This window comes from Montipora capricornis, chromosome 11 (genome assembly GCF_036669925.1).
Source record: "Montipora capricornis isolate CH-2021 chromosome 11, ASM3666992v2, whole genome shotgun sequence".
Taxonomy (NCBI): domain Eukaryota; kingdom Metazoa; phylum Cnidaria; class Anthozoa; order Scleractinia; family Acroporidae; genus Montipora; species Montipora capricornis.
The window spans coordinates 25,928,354-25,941,466 of NC_090893.1; the positions used below are offsets into that span (position 1 = coordinate 25,928,354).

Below are 13,113 nucleotides of genomic sequence, written 5' to 3' on the forward strand. Positions count from 1 at the left end.
AAAATTTGTACATGATCAGCTACTATTTCAGGCATTTCCAACATAACGCTGCTGAGAGTTCTGTACTGACGATTTCATTGAATCCAACATTTTTCACTCTTTAAGTGTTGCTGAGCTTTCATTCAAACCATGGACTTGAGTTTCTAAATCGGCGAACGACATTAAAAGTTTCACACTGAAACCCCAACACAGCTCCCATCGCTTTGGTTCCCCCGCCGCGTGTTATATGTCCGGATTTTTATAGAACTCTGTAAGAATTGGGGCTGTTTGAAGCCTGGCGTTAGCAGAACTCCCCTCCAACCACACTCGACACCACGACTGTTATTTTTTATTGTTGTTGGAAAAAGTACTTTCGTTATGGAGGGAGTTGAAATGTATTGCTCCGAGGGGTCAATTGAATTGCCTTTGGCCAATGAAATCACCGTTTCGTAATTCTATTGTCCATTTTGCAGCACCGAACTAAGTCAACCGATACCTTTCACCTTAGTTTCGAGCAAATATGTTGGCCTGACTTGAGTTATAGGAGGAAGAGATGTCACTGGCCAAAGGAGATCACGTGAATGTTTACTATCGTTTCGATAGCATAAGTGTGGACTACTGTATATGTTTTTTTTTTAATCTTGTTTTTTTTGAGCGAATATCTTCTGTAGCTATTAACTCTAATTGTTTTAGAAGTTCCATCTTATTCTGTTGACTCTAGTTTGGTTGAGAAATTTTATTTTCTTATGATTACGCTCTTTAAATGTTCCTATTGTATTGTATTTCCTTGTTGCTTGTCTTTTTATGGACTTTCTATGAATCGTTTTTTTTGGGACTTAAAAGATAGCCAATGACTTGACTTTGACTTTGACTTTGATTAAGCTGTGCCTTTGACGTGAAAATGACTTCTTTTTTTGTATTTTTGTGCTAAGTGGGATCACAAGCTGTTAATGATGTCAAGATCAGTTAAACACAGAAACTGTCGTACTGCCAACATTGGTTCTTGGTTTATACAGAGAAAAAACTGTCTCAACGATGAACAAAGCATTATGAGAGATTTAGCAGTTCATACTGTTGTAGAGTATTTTGGCCAAGCAGGAACATTGGAGACACATGAGAGCGCCCACACTGGAGAGAAGCCTTATGAATGTAAACATTGTGGCAAGTATTTTAGCAAAGCAAGTGGTTTAATCTCGCATGAAAGAGTACATACTGGAGAGAAGCCTTACAAATGCAAAGAATGTGGCAAGTGTTTTAGCCAAGCAGGAAATTTGAGGACACATGAAAGACTCCACATTGGAGAGAAGCTTTATGAATGCAAACGATGTGGAAAGTGTTTTAGTGAAGCAGGATTATTAAAGACACATGAAAGAGTCCATACTGGAGAGAAACCTTATAAATGCAAACAGTGTGATAAGTCTTTTAGGCAAGGAGGAAATTTAAGGAAACATGAAAGAGCCCATACTGGAGAGAAGCCTTATGAATGCAAACAATGTGGCAAATGTTTTAGTCACGTAGGAACATTAAAGACGCATGTTAGAGTGCATACTAGAGAAAGGCCTTATGAATGCAAACAATGTGGAAAGTGTTTTAGCATAAGAGGAAATTTGAAGACACATGAAAGAGTCCATACTGGAGAGAAACATTATAAATGCAAACAGTGTGCTAAGTGTTTTAGGGTAGGAGGAGAGTTAAGGAAACATGAAAGAGTCCATACTGGAGAGAAGCCTTATGAATGCAAACAATGTGGGAAATGTTTTAGCCAAGCAGAGAATTTGAGGACACATAAAAGAGTCCACACTGGAGAGAAGCCTTATGAATGCAAACAATGTGGAAAGTGTTTTAGCCGAGCAGCGACTTTGAGGAGACATGAAAAAGTCCATAGTGGGGAGAAACCTTATAAATGCAAACAGTGTGCTAAGTGTTTTAGGGAAGGAGGAGAGTTAAGGAAACATGAAAGAGTCCATACTGGAGAGAAGCCTTATGAATGCAAACAATGTGGGAAATGTTTTAGCCAAGCAGCGACTTTGAGGACACATAAAAGAGTCCATACTGGAGAGAAGCCTTATGAATGCAAACAATGTGGAAAGTGTTTTAGCGTAGCAGCGACTTTGAGGAGACATGAAAAAGTCCATAGTGGGAGAATCTCTATAAATGCAAGCAATTTGGAAAATGTTTTAGCCAAGCAGGAAATTTAAGGAGACATGAAAGATTCCAGAATTAAAAATATCCCGGGTCTTATGAGCGTAATGTGTCACCCATGTTATGAATACAATGTCATGTCAGCTGATCAAATGGTATAGTTTTGAAATTAGCGTTCAATTTTCACTTGCGTTTATTTGATTTTGGACAAAACGCGCGCGAAATTATTCCCTAAATTCATTCGACACCATTTGATTACCCATACTAATTTACTGTATCCGCGGCCTGTGCGATATCGTGTCTGAAAACACTTTGGTGATTTAGGACGTCGACCTCAGGCAAATTTCCTGACGTCCTGCATTCTCAGTCTTCATCTTTTATTTTGATGATACAATTAAGTCTAGGCTCTGCTATTTGCATTAAGGGTAAAATATAATACATAGATTTAGCGAATAGCTTAAAGGTGGACAGCAGCCAATCAGATTGCGATGCATCTCATTAACACTTTAAATCAACCAATCAGAATGCTCCATTCCAAAGTTGCCTATACGAGCTGAAATTACTACTATTCTTACTGGTTTTAGTGTTAGTTTGAATAAAAGGTTTTGAAATTGTCGGGTTTTTGTTGTTTCCGGTTACTACTAAATTAAATCATTTTCTTTGCGTTCTTCTATAGCATAAATTCATTGCTGAATTAGTAAATTTCACGCGAAAAACCGACGTTGCATGAATGACGAAGCGATGAGTGAGATATCTGTTTTTCAAGTGAAATTTACTGTGGAATACACCAGTTAGGCAATGAATTTGCCTTGAATCGCATGAGTGTTAAAAGAAAACAAGCAACTTCTCAGCAAGCGTACGGAAAAGGAAAAAAGCCATTTCAGAGTTAATTGTCAAAAGCTGCAAAAGCCCGCCAATAGTAATCACGCCTAAATTAGAAATCACTGACGTACTAGCTCGTGATGTGATAGATCGTTTGGAAACTCTGACAGTTCAAAGTCAAAAAATAGTTTTATTGATGTACTTTATTGCACTTTCTCTTAGAACGAGATCGTTTACATTTTTGGTGTATTTCACTGGAACATGCCAGATTTGCTTGAAACAAGAATCGGCAATATACGGCAACTAAGAAAGGACGAACTTCAAACAAGATCGCCAATAAATTACCTGAGTTTACGTGTTTAAACAATCTTCTGAAGACACAAGCTAGTGATATTTCTCCTTAATTTTATGAAAACTCGTTTCGATTACATGTTTATGACATAAGGGCAAAGTTTTCTTGTCACTGTGGAGGCACATCGAAAAACAGTTAGACAAACTGAATAAAAAACACTTGGTCGCTCGCATTTTAGAGCAAATAAGCAAATCAACGATTTCTTTTTGTCCAAAAAGAGTACAGATGATTATTATTTCGTTCCAGTTGAGAAAAAAATCGAGTTTTATTCCTGAACAAAGGAAAAAAACCATTACACCACGGTTTAAGGGTCGGTAATCGAACTACAAAACGTGCAACACTTTTGCGTAAGGAGTTTCAAAGTGATATAGCACGTATTACCACGCGCGCCAAGAATACATCGGGATTGCGTGACCTTGTTGTGCTGGTATTGCGTTGCTATGATATCATGAAGTTAATTGGGGAAAAGAAGGGACTGTGGGAACACATCAAGTCAAAATGAATCAGCTGAAGTGTTTGAAAAGTTCAAGGTTCTCAGAAGGGAAACAAGGAAGCGAATTGATGTAGGTTATCGCTCATATCTATATACCCTATGTGAGAAACTACAGGACAACCCCAAGCACTCTTGGTCTTTTCAGTCAATGAAATCTAAATCCAAGCGAATACCTGAAACTGTTGTGTAGGTAACTATTCTTCGTCTGATCTAACCTCCAAGGTTGAACTATTCAACAGCTATTTTCGATCTAATTATAGCAAATCTCAAGCTGATGTAAACTTGACCTATCCAGACTTTGCTGTCTGATCTGTCTGTCTCATCACTTTATGGTAAGAAAATCTTGTCTAATACTAGTTGTGCCTTGCGGCAAGTGCCAACGAGGCAAAATTGTTTTATGTCTCTGGAATGTGTGAACGTTTGACACAGGTGAAATTGTTTTACTATAAATGAAAGTAGGAAAGGAAGAGTGTGAAGTAACTCTGATAGGAGTCTTGGTCTTGAACGCATAATTCTCATCACGTTTTTGAAATGTGGAATGTTGAGGAAGTATTACTCAAGTTCGAAGCAATATCTTGTGATATTATCTTATCTTGTTACTTTAGGTTGACTGGTTGTTCTAGTATTCTTTGAATAAATGTGCACATGAATATTCTTTTCATTTCTTTTATTCAATCAAAAAAAAGATCAACACAACAAACGTATGAAGGTTTTTGACTGAACCCTTGGTGGTGGATTGAATCATAATATGTTCAGTACTGAGTTAAAACAATAGGTATTTGTATTCCAAATGTTAACGTGAGAACATTATAAACTTTGCACAGGGAACTGTTGATTCCTTTGTAGTATACAGTGTTCTTTGTTAGCATTTGTCACTAGGAATAACTGTATTTTTTTCACCGTTTTTATGTATAATCCATAACGAATTTTAACGTAACACAATTATAAACGTTTCTCACTGACCCCTTGTATACTGGATGGTATGGCAACTTGTTCAACAAGTTAAAATAACAGGGTGTGTAAACATTATAGACTTTGCACAGGGAAGGGTTTATTCCTTTGTAGTATGCACTGTTCTTTGTACGTATTTGTCGGTACAAGAAACCATACTTTTTTAACGTTTTTATGTAATGTTCCATACAAATTCCAACGTAACAAAACTTTTAACGTTTTTCACTGAACGCTTGTATACTGGATTGTAAAACAATTTGTTGGGTTAGTTAAAATAACATACTTTTGGCACTGTTCTCTTTGGATCCAAATGTTAAAAAGCGTATGAACTTTTTCCACTGAACGGTTCACTTCTTCCGGTCTGTTTTTCTCAGCGCACTTTAGTTGTGCTTTGACAATTTTCTTTTGGCAATTGTATTTCAACTTGACATCCTTTAAGCCCATAAGGGCATCTTCTATTTCATCAACTGTACTGGCGATTGTTGCTGTTGTATTTTTTAACAGGTGTTCGATTTTATTTGTGAATGCGGTCAGCCACAATTCTGATTCACAATTTTTACAGAGCCTTCTCTGTTGCAGTTGGTCATTCGTTGACGCACTTTGCAGTGTTGGCATTTCACCGACTCGCTCAGCTCATCTCCAATGCGTTTTTTGCAGAGTTGGCAGGCACTAAATATGTTTAAGTTGGCAGCATATTTGAGTTGACTTGCCACAATGTCTTTGTCTGGTTTTGTCAATATTTCTGGCCCCACTAACTTTTCAAGGATTGTGTTTTCTTCTGTGTAACTTGTATGCTTGTTCGTGGTTAGAAACTTGGTTCCTTGGTAGTATCGTAGAGTAAGGTTTTTGAAGTAGTACTGTTTCTTGTTACTCACTTTTGTAAACAGTGGTTCCAATATGTGTAATTCCCTCGTGTCACTGTGATCTTCCAAAATAGAGTCTTCTTTGATTGTTAAAGTTTGAGAGTCTATTTTCTTTGGTTGTTTGGTTCCCATTGACAGGGTGCCACGTACATTTACTTTCTGGTTAGGGAACATTTCTTTCAATTCTGCTAAAAAGACGTCAGAAGCTTGTGATGTTGATTCGGTGGGTTCTGTTTTTATTTGGTCTACATAGGATAATTTCACATCAGAGTTTGCACATTGCGAAACAAAGGATTTCTGGTTTAAAAGCCAGTCATTGTGTTCGTTCTCTGGAATGAGCAGGTTCTTCAGCAATACGGAAAGGAAAGGAAAGGAAAGAAAAGGAACTTTATTTAAGTGTCTAGTCGTTCTAGCGCTGGAGCGCTAATTGGGGACACTGTAAACTGAAATGAACAATGAAAGTAAATCAAGTCAATTGAAGTCAATTGAAATCAAATCAAGTCAGGTGATTTTGTATCTTCAAAGTGCTTTATTCTTGGTTGCTTTGATTTGTCGAAGCCAACTATTCTTTGAATTTTTGTTGGCGAAACTTAAAGGTCAAAGTCAAACCATTCATGTTTGGTCTTTGAAGGTGTTTTTACAGGAGAAACGTTGTGGAAATACCCATGCTTGTTTTCTAAAAGAAAGAACAATAAAAGTTAAGGCTGTAAGATCATTAATTCAATGTCCTTATAATAATAATGAAAATAACAGTTCACTATAATCATTACAGTTTAAAAGAAAATAAACTCACACCCGCTTGGTCTATTTGAAATGATCTTTTACAATTTTATACGTAAGATACTGCAACTCATTTAAAGTTGTTACATCTATTAATCTAACTGAGGCAAACCAATCAGAGTTTGCTCTCTTTTTCATTTCAGAAATCCAAGAGGGCATTTCACCTATTTGTTTTGCACTATAATTCTTCCTTTGGTCACTCCAATATTTATCTGTGGCCAAAATAGACTGAGCATGTTGATTTTCAACATCAAAGTTCAGCTCTCCCATTAACATCCATTCTTCTTTTTGTTTATCAGTCTCAGGAGTTTCACTGTTGTCTACTGGTACTAAGTAGCTATTAACATCTTGCATTTTTATTTCCCAATTTGGAACCAATTGCTTTGATTGCTGACATGACAAAAATTGTTTCCGGGATGTTATAAATGTGTCATCATTTTGTTCAAGGTTATTCCAAGCCATGTTTCGTGGTCCCTTCCATGGTTTATATTTCAACAATTGGTATTTACAGAATAGACCGTAAATGCTCATTAGCTGGACTTGAGGAATAGTTTGGGTAAGTTTTAACAATTACATTACATTTTACCTTTTAAGATAAACATGGAGATAAACCTTCCCAAATTATAATTCAATAGGTTGGGGTCAACATCAAGATATTTCTCTCTCTGGCTATAAATATCCAGTATTGATTGTTCAGTACAAGACTGATGAGTACCTCTCATATTGATTCTTCTTGATCCATCTAGAGATGCAGTAACAACTTCAAAAGATGAACTTACACATTTTAGTGACAGCAAGTGATGCATAGCTTCTTGTATTGAATAATCCCTATTGCCAACAGTTCTGAGCATTATTTTTTTGAATGTGGTATGAACATCGCTATTGTCAGTCAATTTGGTTACAACATTTGTGAATGCTGTTTTCACCACTGAGGACATCCTTTCTGACTTTGATGTATATTTAACCAGGTATTCTACACAGGCATAATAGTCAATTACTATCTGAATGTCACAGTTTGCTCTCCATCCTTGAAGCTGTAATGGCGGATGACGATTTAACCTTGAATCATTTCTTTTTGTGACTACTGTTGCTTTATATTTACTCTCACCTGACTTCGTATTAATTTGCTCAAATTGTAGTTTTGTGTCAGAACAACTTTCAAAAGGGAAATGAAATGTACATTCTAGATTTTACGAAGGCAATATTTGGAACTACATGTGGTATGTCTTTCAACTAAATTTAGTAAATCAACATAGTCTCTTTCCATATCCTTACTTTGTAAAGAAAGATATGACGTTTGACATGGATGATAGTTTGGTTTTGACCAACCTTCATCAGGAGAGCAAGGATTCCATATCGACAATAGAAAATCCACATAGTGACAGACTAACTGTTCAGCATTTTTGCCTTTGATTATAAGGCTATCAATGTGCTCAAGCTCCTGCATGGAAAGAGTCTCTTTGGTTTCTTTCTTTAATTTTGCAGCCAAAAAGCCTTTCATAGCAACCTCGGTTAATTCACATAATCCTGGATCATTCTTTAACTTTGCAACGCCATGACAATGAATAGAACCACGTTGTACAGCATATTCATACCTATACCAATGCCAAGAAGCACCTAATGAATTGTATAACCAATATTTTACAAAACGATCAGTTCTCTCAGTGAAAAGCCAATCATAAATGGGGATTTTGGAAAACATGAGATTGCCTTTCACTGGGTGATAGTTCCTCAAGATTCTTGTTTTAAGAAAGATCATGAAACTCTGGCCAGTGATATTCTGCACATGACAAAGTAAAGAATATTGTTGGTGGTCCAACTTGTGAGATTGTTGCCTTTAAGTCATCCTTAGCTTTATGCCAGTATGCATCGCTACCTGTGACATGTTTTGCATAACGCATTAACTTGGACATAACTACTGAATAACTATTTGAATGAAGCATTTCCTTCAATTGTTCGACAGACATGTGAGATTCTCCTGGATTTTGCTTAAGAAATATATTTCCTTGGCTGAGAAGCCTATGTCTCTGAGGCATGTTGAATGCCCAATATGCAAATCGAGGGTGTGCTGCAAACCTATAATGCCATTTCCCATCGTTTTTCTCTCCAAACGTTATAAGATGTTTTATTTTTTCTGCAAGGGTTGCATCACGTTTGGTAGCTGAATTAGTGGGATCTCCTTTGCCATCAGGAAAGAGAGTTGGAAAAGCCATCGTTGCTAAGAATTCTACTCCAAATTCACTCATAGGTTTTTGGCCCTTTTCAGGCCATCTGATCTTATTTTCCTGCAATATTTCATCTTTTATAAGTTCTTTCTGTTGTTTGAATTTTACAGGATTTAACAACACGCTGCTCAGTTCTGTATCTTGGTTATTGGGCAGGTCGTCGATATCAAGTGGACGTCTATCTGGATCTACTTCATCCTTTTCACTTTCTTGTTCACAACTTAGTTTTGAAAGATCAGCTGGGATATCTTCTAACGGAAGTTGAGCTAAACATTCATAATTTATCTGTATGTCTGTACGCAGGATTGTGTTTCACCAGCCAATGTAAGGCAGCTGATACTTTTTCTCGACGCACAATCAAATCCTTAGACGCATTGTCTCTAACATCCACTGCAACTATCATAACTGGTAATTCTTTTGGATACCTAGGCAAAGTATGAAATATCTGTTCAACTTCTTAAGGAAAATTAATGCAATGGCCTCGGTAAGCTCTTTCACCCCCAGACTTGGTATACACACAAATAACAGGGAACACTCTGGCTATTAGCATTTCTTCTATTTGTGTTAGATTTTGAAGTTCTTCTGGTACAGGAGATGGTATTAAACTGTGTTCAGAGGAAAATCTTTTTGTGTCATTCTTTTCTCTTAAGCACCTAGTACAAATGTATGGGTGTTTTTCCTTTTTTGATTTTGTATGGAGTGGCCATGCTTCATGACAGAATTGACATAAAGATATTCTAAATTTCATTGATTTATGAAACTTTTGCATGTTCAGTATTGCCCACTCTTGTTTGTGAAGTTCTCCACAGGGTCTTATATTGAATTCAGATAAATACATTTGCTGGTGAGAAATTCCATTTTTCAGACACCCTGGTGCTTCAGTCATAATCTTTTTCTGAAATCTGTAGTTTCGCATGTACAACTTATTTTTTTCCTTCACCTCAGGTTTTTGTGAATACTGTTTCTTTTTTTCTAGTTTAGCTCGTTTAACCTGCTTATGTGCCTGATATATATCAGTTGAAGAAAAAACTTCACTTTTCCACTTCATTACATAATTTACTGAATCATTTGTTTGGTTCTCACTATCTTTACATAGTTCTAAATTGTCACTTTTGTTTAAGTTAAGTTGAGTCTTACTTTTAAATGTTCTTCTATACTTCCGCATATGAGCATTATTTTTGGCCTTGACTTTTGGCCACTTTTTGTAACACTTGATGTAGTTATTAAATCCAACTTTATATCCTTTTCTACAACCTGTGCTTTTTTGCTCTACATTTACTTCATTCACACTGCACCCTTCTTTTAAAACTGATACGCAAGCGAATTGGTTTATGGTGAGGCCATCAAGAGTCTGATTTGCAGTTTTATGTAAACTGACGTCTGAGCACTCAGACTTTTGAAATATGGCAAAAAACCAGCCATCCGGATAACTATACAATACTTCTTGAAAGGATAAGAAACGCCTTACAGAAAAACACAAATAATCAATATAGATCCAACCGCTATCACTTTTTAAGGCAACAGTAAAATGTCTATTTAAACACCTAACAATTCCTTTGAGGCAGTATGAAACTCCTAAGGTTTCCATATCATGTGGAAAAAACATTCGAGTTGTACAATCTGATGACAATTCTATCATTAGGAATGTTGGCAAAGAAACAAAGTGTCTTAGCAAAGCAACACTTCCAGAATGATTTTGACAATGAACACAGAAAAGTTTATTGATGTTTGGCAGCATAGCTTCCGAAACAGAACTTTCAAAACCATTCTGATGTATATGTTGATGGGTAATGTACAGGACAACCACATCTGTAGACTTGGTGATTTGTTGGTTACACTGTGAACAAATGGAATGATTGGTATGTTGAATAAGAAACAATGACTTTAAATCCAAAGTTAATTCCCCAAATGTATTGGCTTGAAATATGTCACTAAATACAGCATTGGCAGACATTTCTGTAAAAGAAGGACAGCACCGTCTCATCCATGCCCAAACAGGCTCTCGAACTAAACCTAACTGACGCACGAAGATTTCGCCACTATTTACTTGCACACATGCTGTGTATAGCATTTCAAAAAATTCATTACGTCCTACGCATGCAATGGCATCTTTAAAAATGTAACAGCTCAATTCCGAAAAACAATCAATTGCACACGAGAACTTTCCTGGAAAATCTAAGCAGTGATTCCTGAAATGCATTTGCACAGGTGGGAGGCCTGAACGACAGAAAGGCTCTGATACTTCTTCAGGGAAACATTTCTGTAATTGGGGTTTGAGTGTTTGTGAACATTTATGGCAATTAGAATCCTTTGGTACTGCTGGATTTCCATTAACCATATGTGTTTCCTTATTTGTTATTATGTAAGGATTAAAACTGCCATTTGAAGCATAAGGAATTCTTCTCAACAGTCATTTTTTTTTGTAATGTGAAATATAAAATATATGGCGCCCGAAAGCGACCGTAAATAGGCATAGACTGCACGATATAAATTTCTCTGGTTGAGAATTTACTGTAAAAGAAGAAAACGAAGGTTTGATTATCGAGCAACTGCTTCCATAAAGAATAAGTGACAGAAAAAACACGCTACAGTGAACATAAATCATGACAAAATGGTATGCTGAAAGTTAACTATCAGTATAAATACAAGCTCAACTATTACAATGGCGTAAAAACTTTCGGCAGCCCCGTGTAGGGAATGTGTTTCATTGGCGCAACTCGAACTTTCACGCACGCGGTGATGAAGGAAAATTATAATAACAATAATAATAACAGCACTGTATTTAACATTGAATGAACCCTGAAGAGTAATGTCTGCTAAGCTTAAGAACCCTACATTTAGTTGTCGGCTTGTAACGGTGATTAACCAGATAATAAATGTATTGAACGCAGCGATCAACCAATATTGTCTACCCCCGCTTTGTCCAAGTTGTGAGTTGTCAGTGGTTTTAATTACGCAACGCTGGCGTTGAAGGACAATTCTTTGTGCTATAAGAAGATGTGTTATAGTAATCTGTTCAATTCTTTGATCTGAAATCTTTAAAAACGTGTCAATCGACGTAAGAACGCACTGGTTTAAAATTGACAAGCGGACACGCTGGTTCGAAATTGACGAACACGCTGGTTCGTAAGCAAACACGCTGGTTCGAAATTGGCATGCAAACACGCTCGTTCTGTCCAAAATTTGCAGGTATAACCCTACTCCTTGATCAGCCGCTGCTTACAATTCAATTAACAAATACATAAGGCAACTAAAAGCCCTTTTAAAGTCAAAATAGTAAGCTTACTCACGTCTGAAAGAGCCTCCCAATCTCACTAGCTGACAAACCACACGGTGGAAGCGACACATGCAAGAACGTGTCGTCACTACCCAAATATGGAGTATTACTTACACCCAAATATGGTCAAAAAAGGGTCCCTTACGCTGAGTGAGATTTTTCTTCTGTACTCATGCACGGCTCTATGATTTGCCAACTCGACGGCCGACCCTCTGGGGTCGGCCGCCTCGTTGGCAATTAATGACAATAAAGCATCCGGACCTGACCAACTGCCTTCCCGTATTTTGCGAGATTGTTCAAAGGAGCTGTCAACACCTTTGGCGCTCTTATTTAATTCCGTGTTGAGATCTGGTGTCATGCCAACGTTATGGGAATTTGCCAACATTACTCCTGTACACGTAAATGACAAAAAAGAATTAGTGGAAAATTGTAGATCCATATCACTACTGCCAATTCCCGCAAAATGCTTAGAGAGAATTGTATATAATGCCATATGTGATCAGATTTTTCCCTACTTAACTGAATGGCAGCATGGCTTTATCAAGGGTAGGTCATATATGACCCAGCTGATCTTGACCCATCATCACTGGGCCAAGGCTCTTGATGACGGCTGTCATGTGGACATTGCCTTTCTGGATTTTTTTTAGACTTTTCTTAGTGTCACACAACACTAAAAGGACATTGATGTTTCACATTTTGTAGATTTTTACTCAAACTGTGACTATTATTCTTTGAGACATTATGATCATCTGATGTTTAAGAAAAAATATGCAAGGACTAATACCCTTAAATATTCTCATTTCCCTCGAATAGTAGATTCATGGAATACCTTGTCTGTGGACATTCGTACTGCATACTGTACTGGGAATTTTAAATTTAAAGTGAAGAAATTAGATTATTATTATTATTATGGCAGATTCTATTTACTTTTGTGCATATCATTATTACATCAACCAGCAGATTTTAAATCTTAGCTAGTTAATTACATCAATTTACCATGATTCCTTTTCCCGCTTAAACAAATTCGTAGAACTTCTTAACGATATTTACATTCCGGCTCAAAATCTATTTCTGGCAGCGTTCGATGAGATAACTCAGTTCCTTGTCAGTGTTCGTAATTGATCTTAAGTCATTTCTCAATTGTTCATGGTGTCCTCCAAGGAAGTCAAAAACAATATTGATTTGATATACGCTTGTACTTTTGTACTCTCTTTTAATGCCTGCGCGCA

General features: G+C 36.8%; 1 protein-coding gene across 19 annotated transcripts in view; it reads left to right on the plus strand.

Moving 5' to 3' along the window:
• The window catches only part of LOC138023887 (zinc finger protein 345-like), a 38,017-nt gene that overhangs the window by 14,897 nt on the left and 10,007 nt on the right, over positions 1–13,113 (plus strand). For 3 of the 19 annotated variants that reach the window (XR_011126828.1, XR_011126826.1, XR_011126827.1), the window contains exons 1-2: positions 3,594–3,974; positions 4,049–4,120. Coding sequence is in view for 2 of the 19 variants with exons in the window: in XM_068870969.1 (XP_068727070.1) it covers positions 912–2,177 (1,266 nt within the window). In the remaining 17 variants the exon portion in view is untranslated. Of the gene's footprint in view, positions 1–911; positions 3,460–3,593; positions 6,503–6,829; positions 6,939–7,128; positions 7,351–7,521; positions 7,603–8,717; positions 9,969–13,113 lie in introns of those variants that run through there. The other 16 variants (XR_011126823.1, XR_011126820.1, XR_011126822.1 and 13 more) reach the window with 13 other exon arrangements.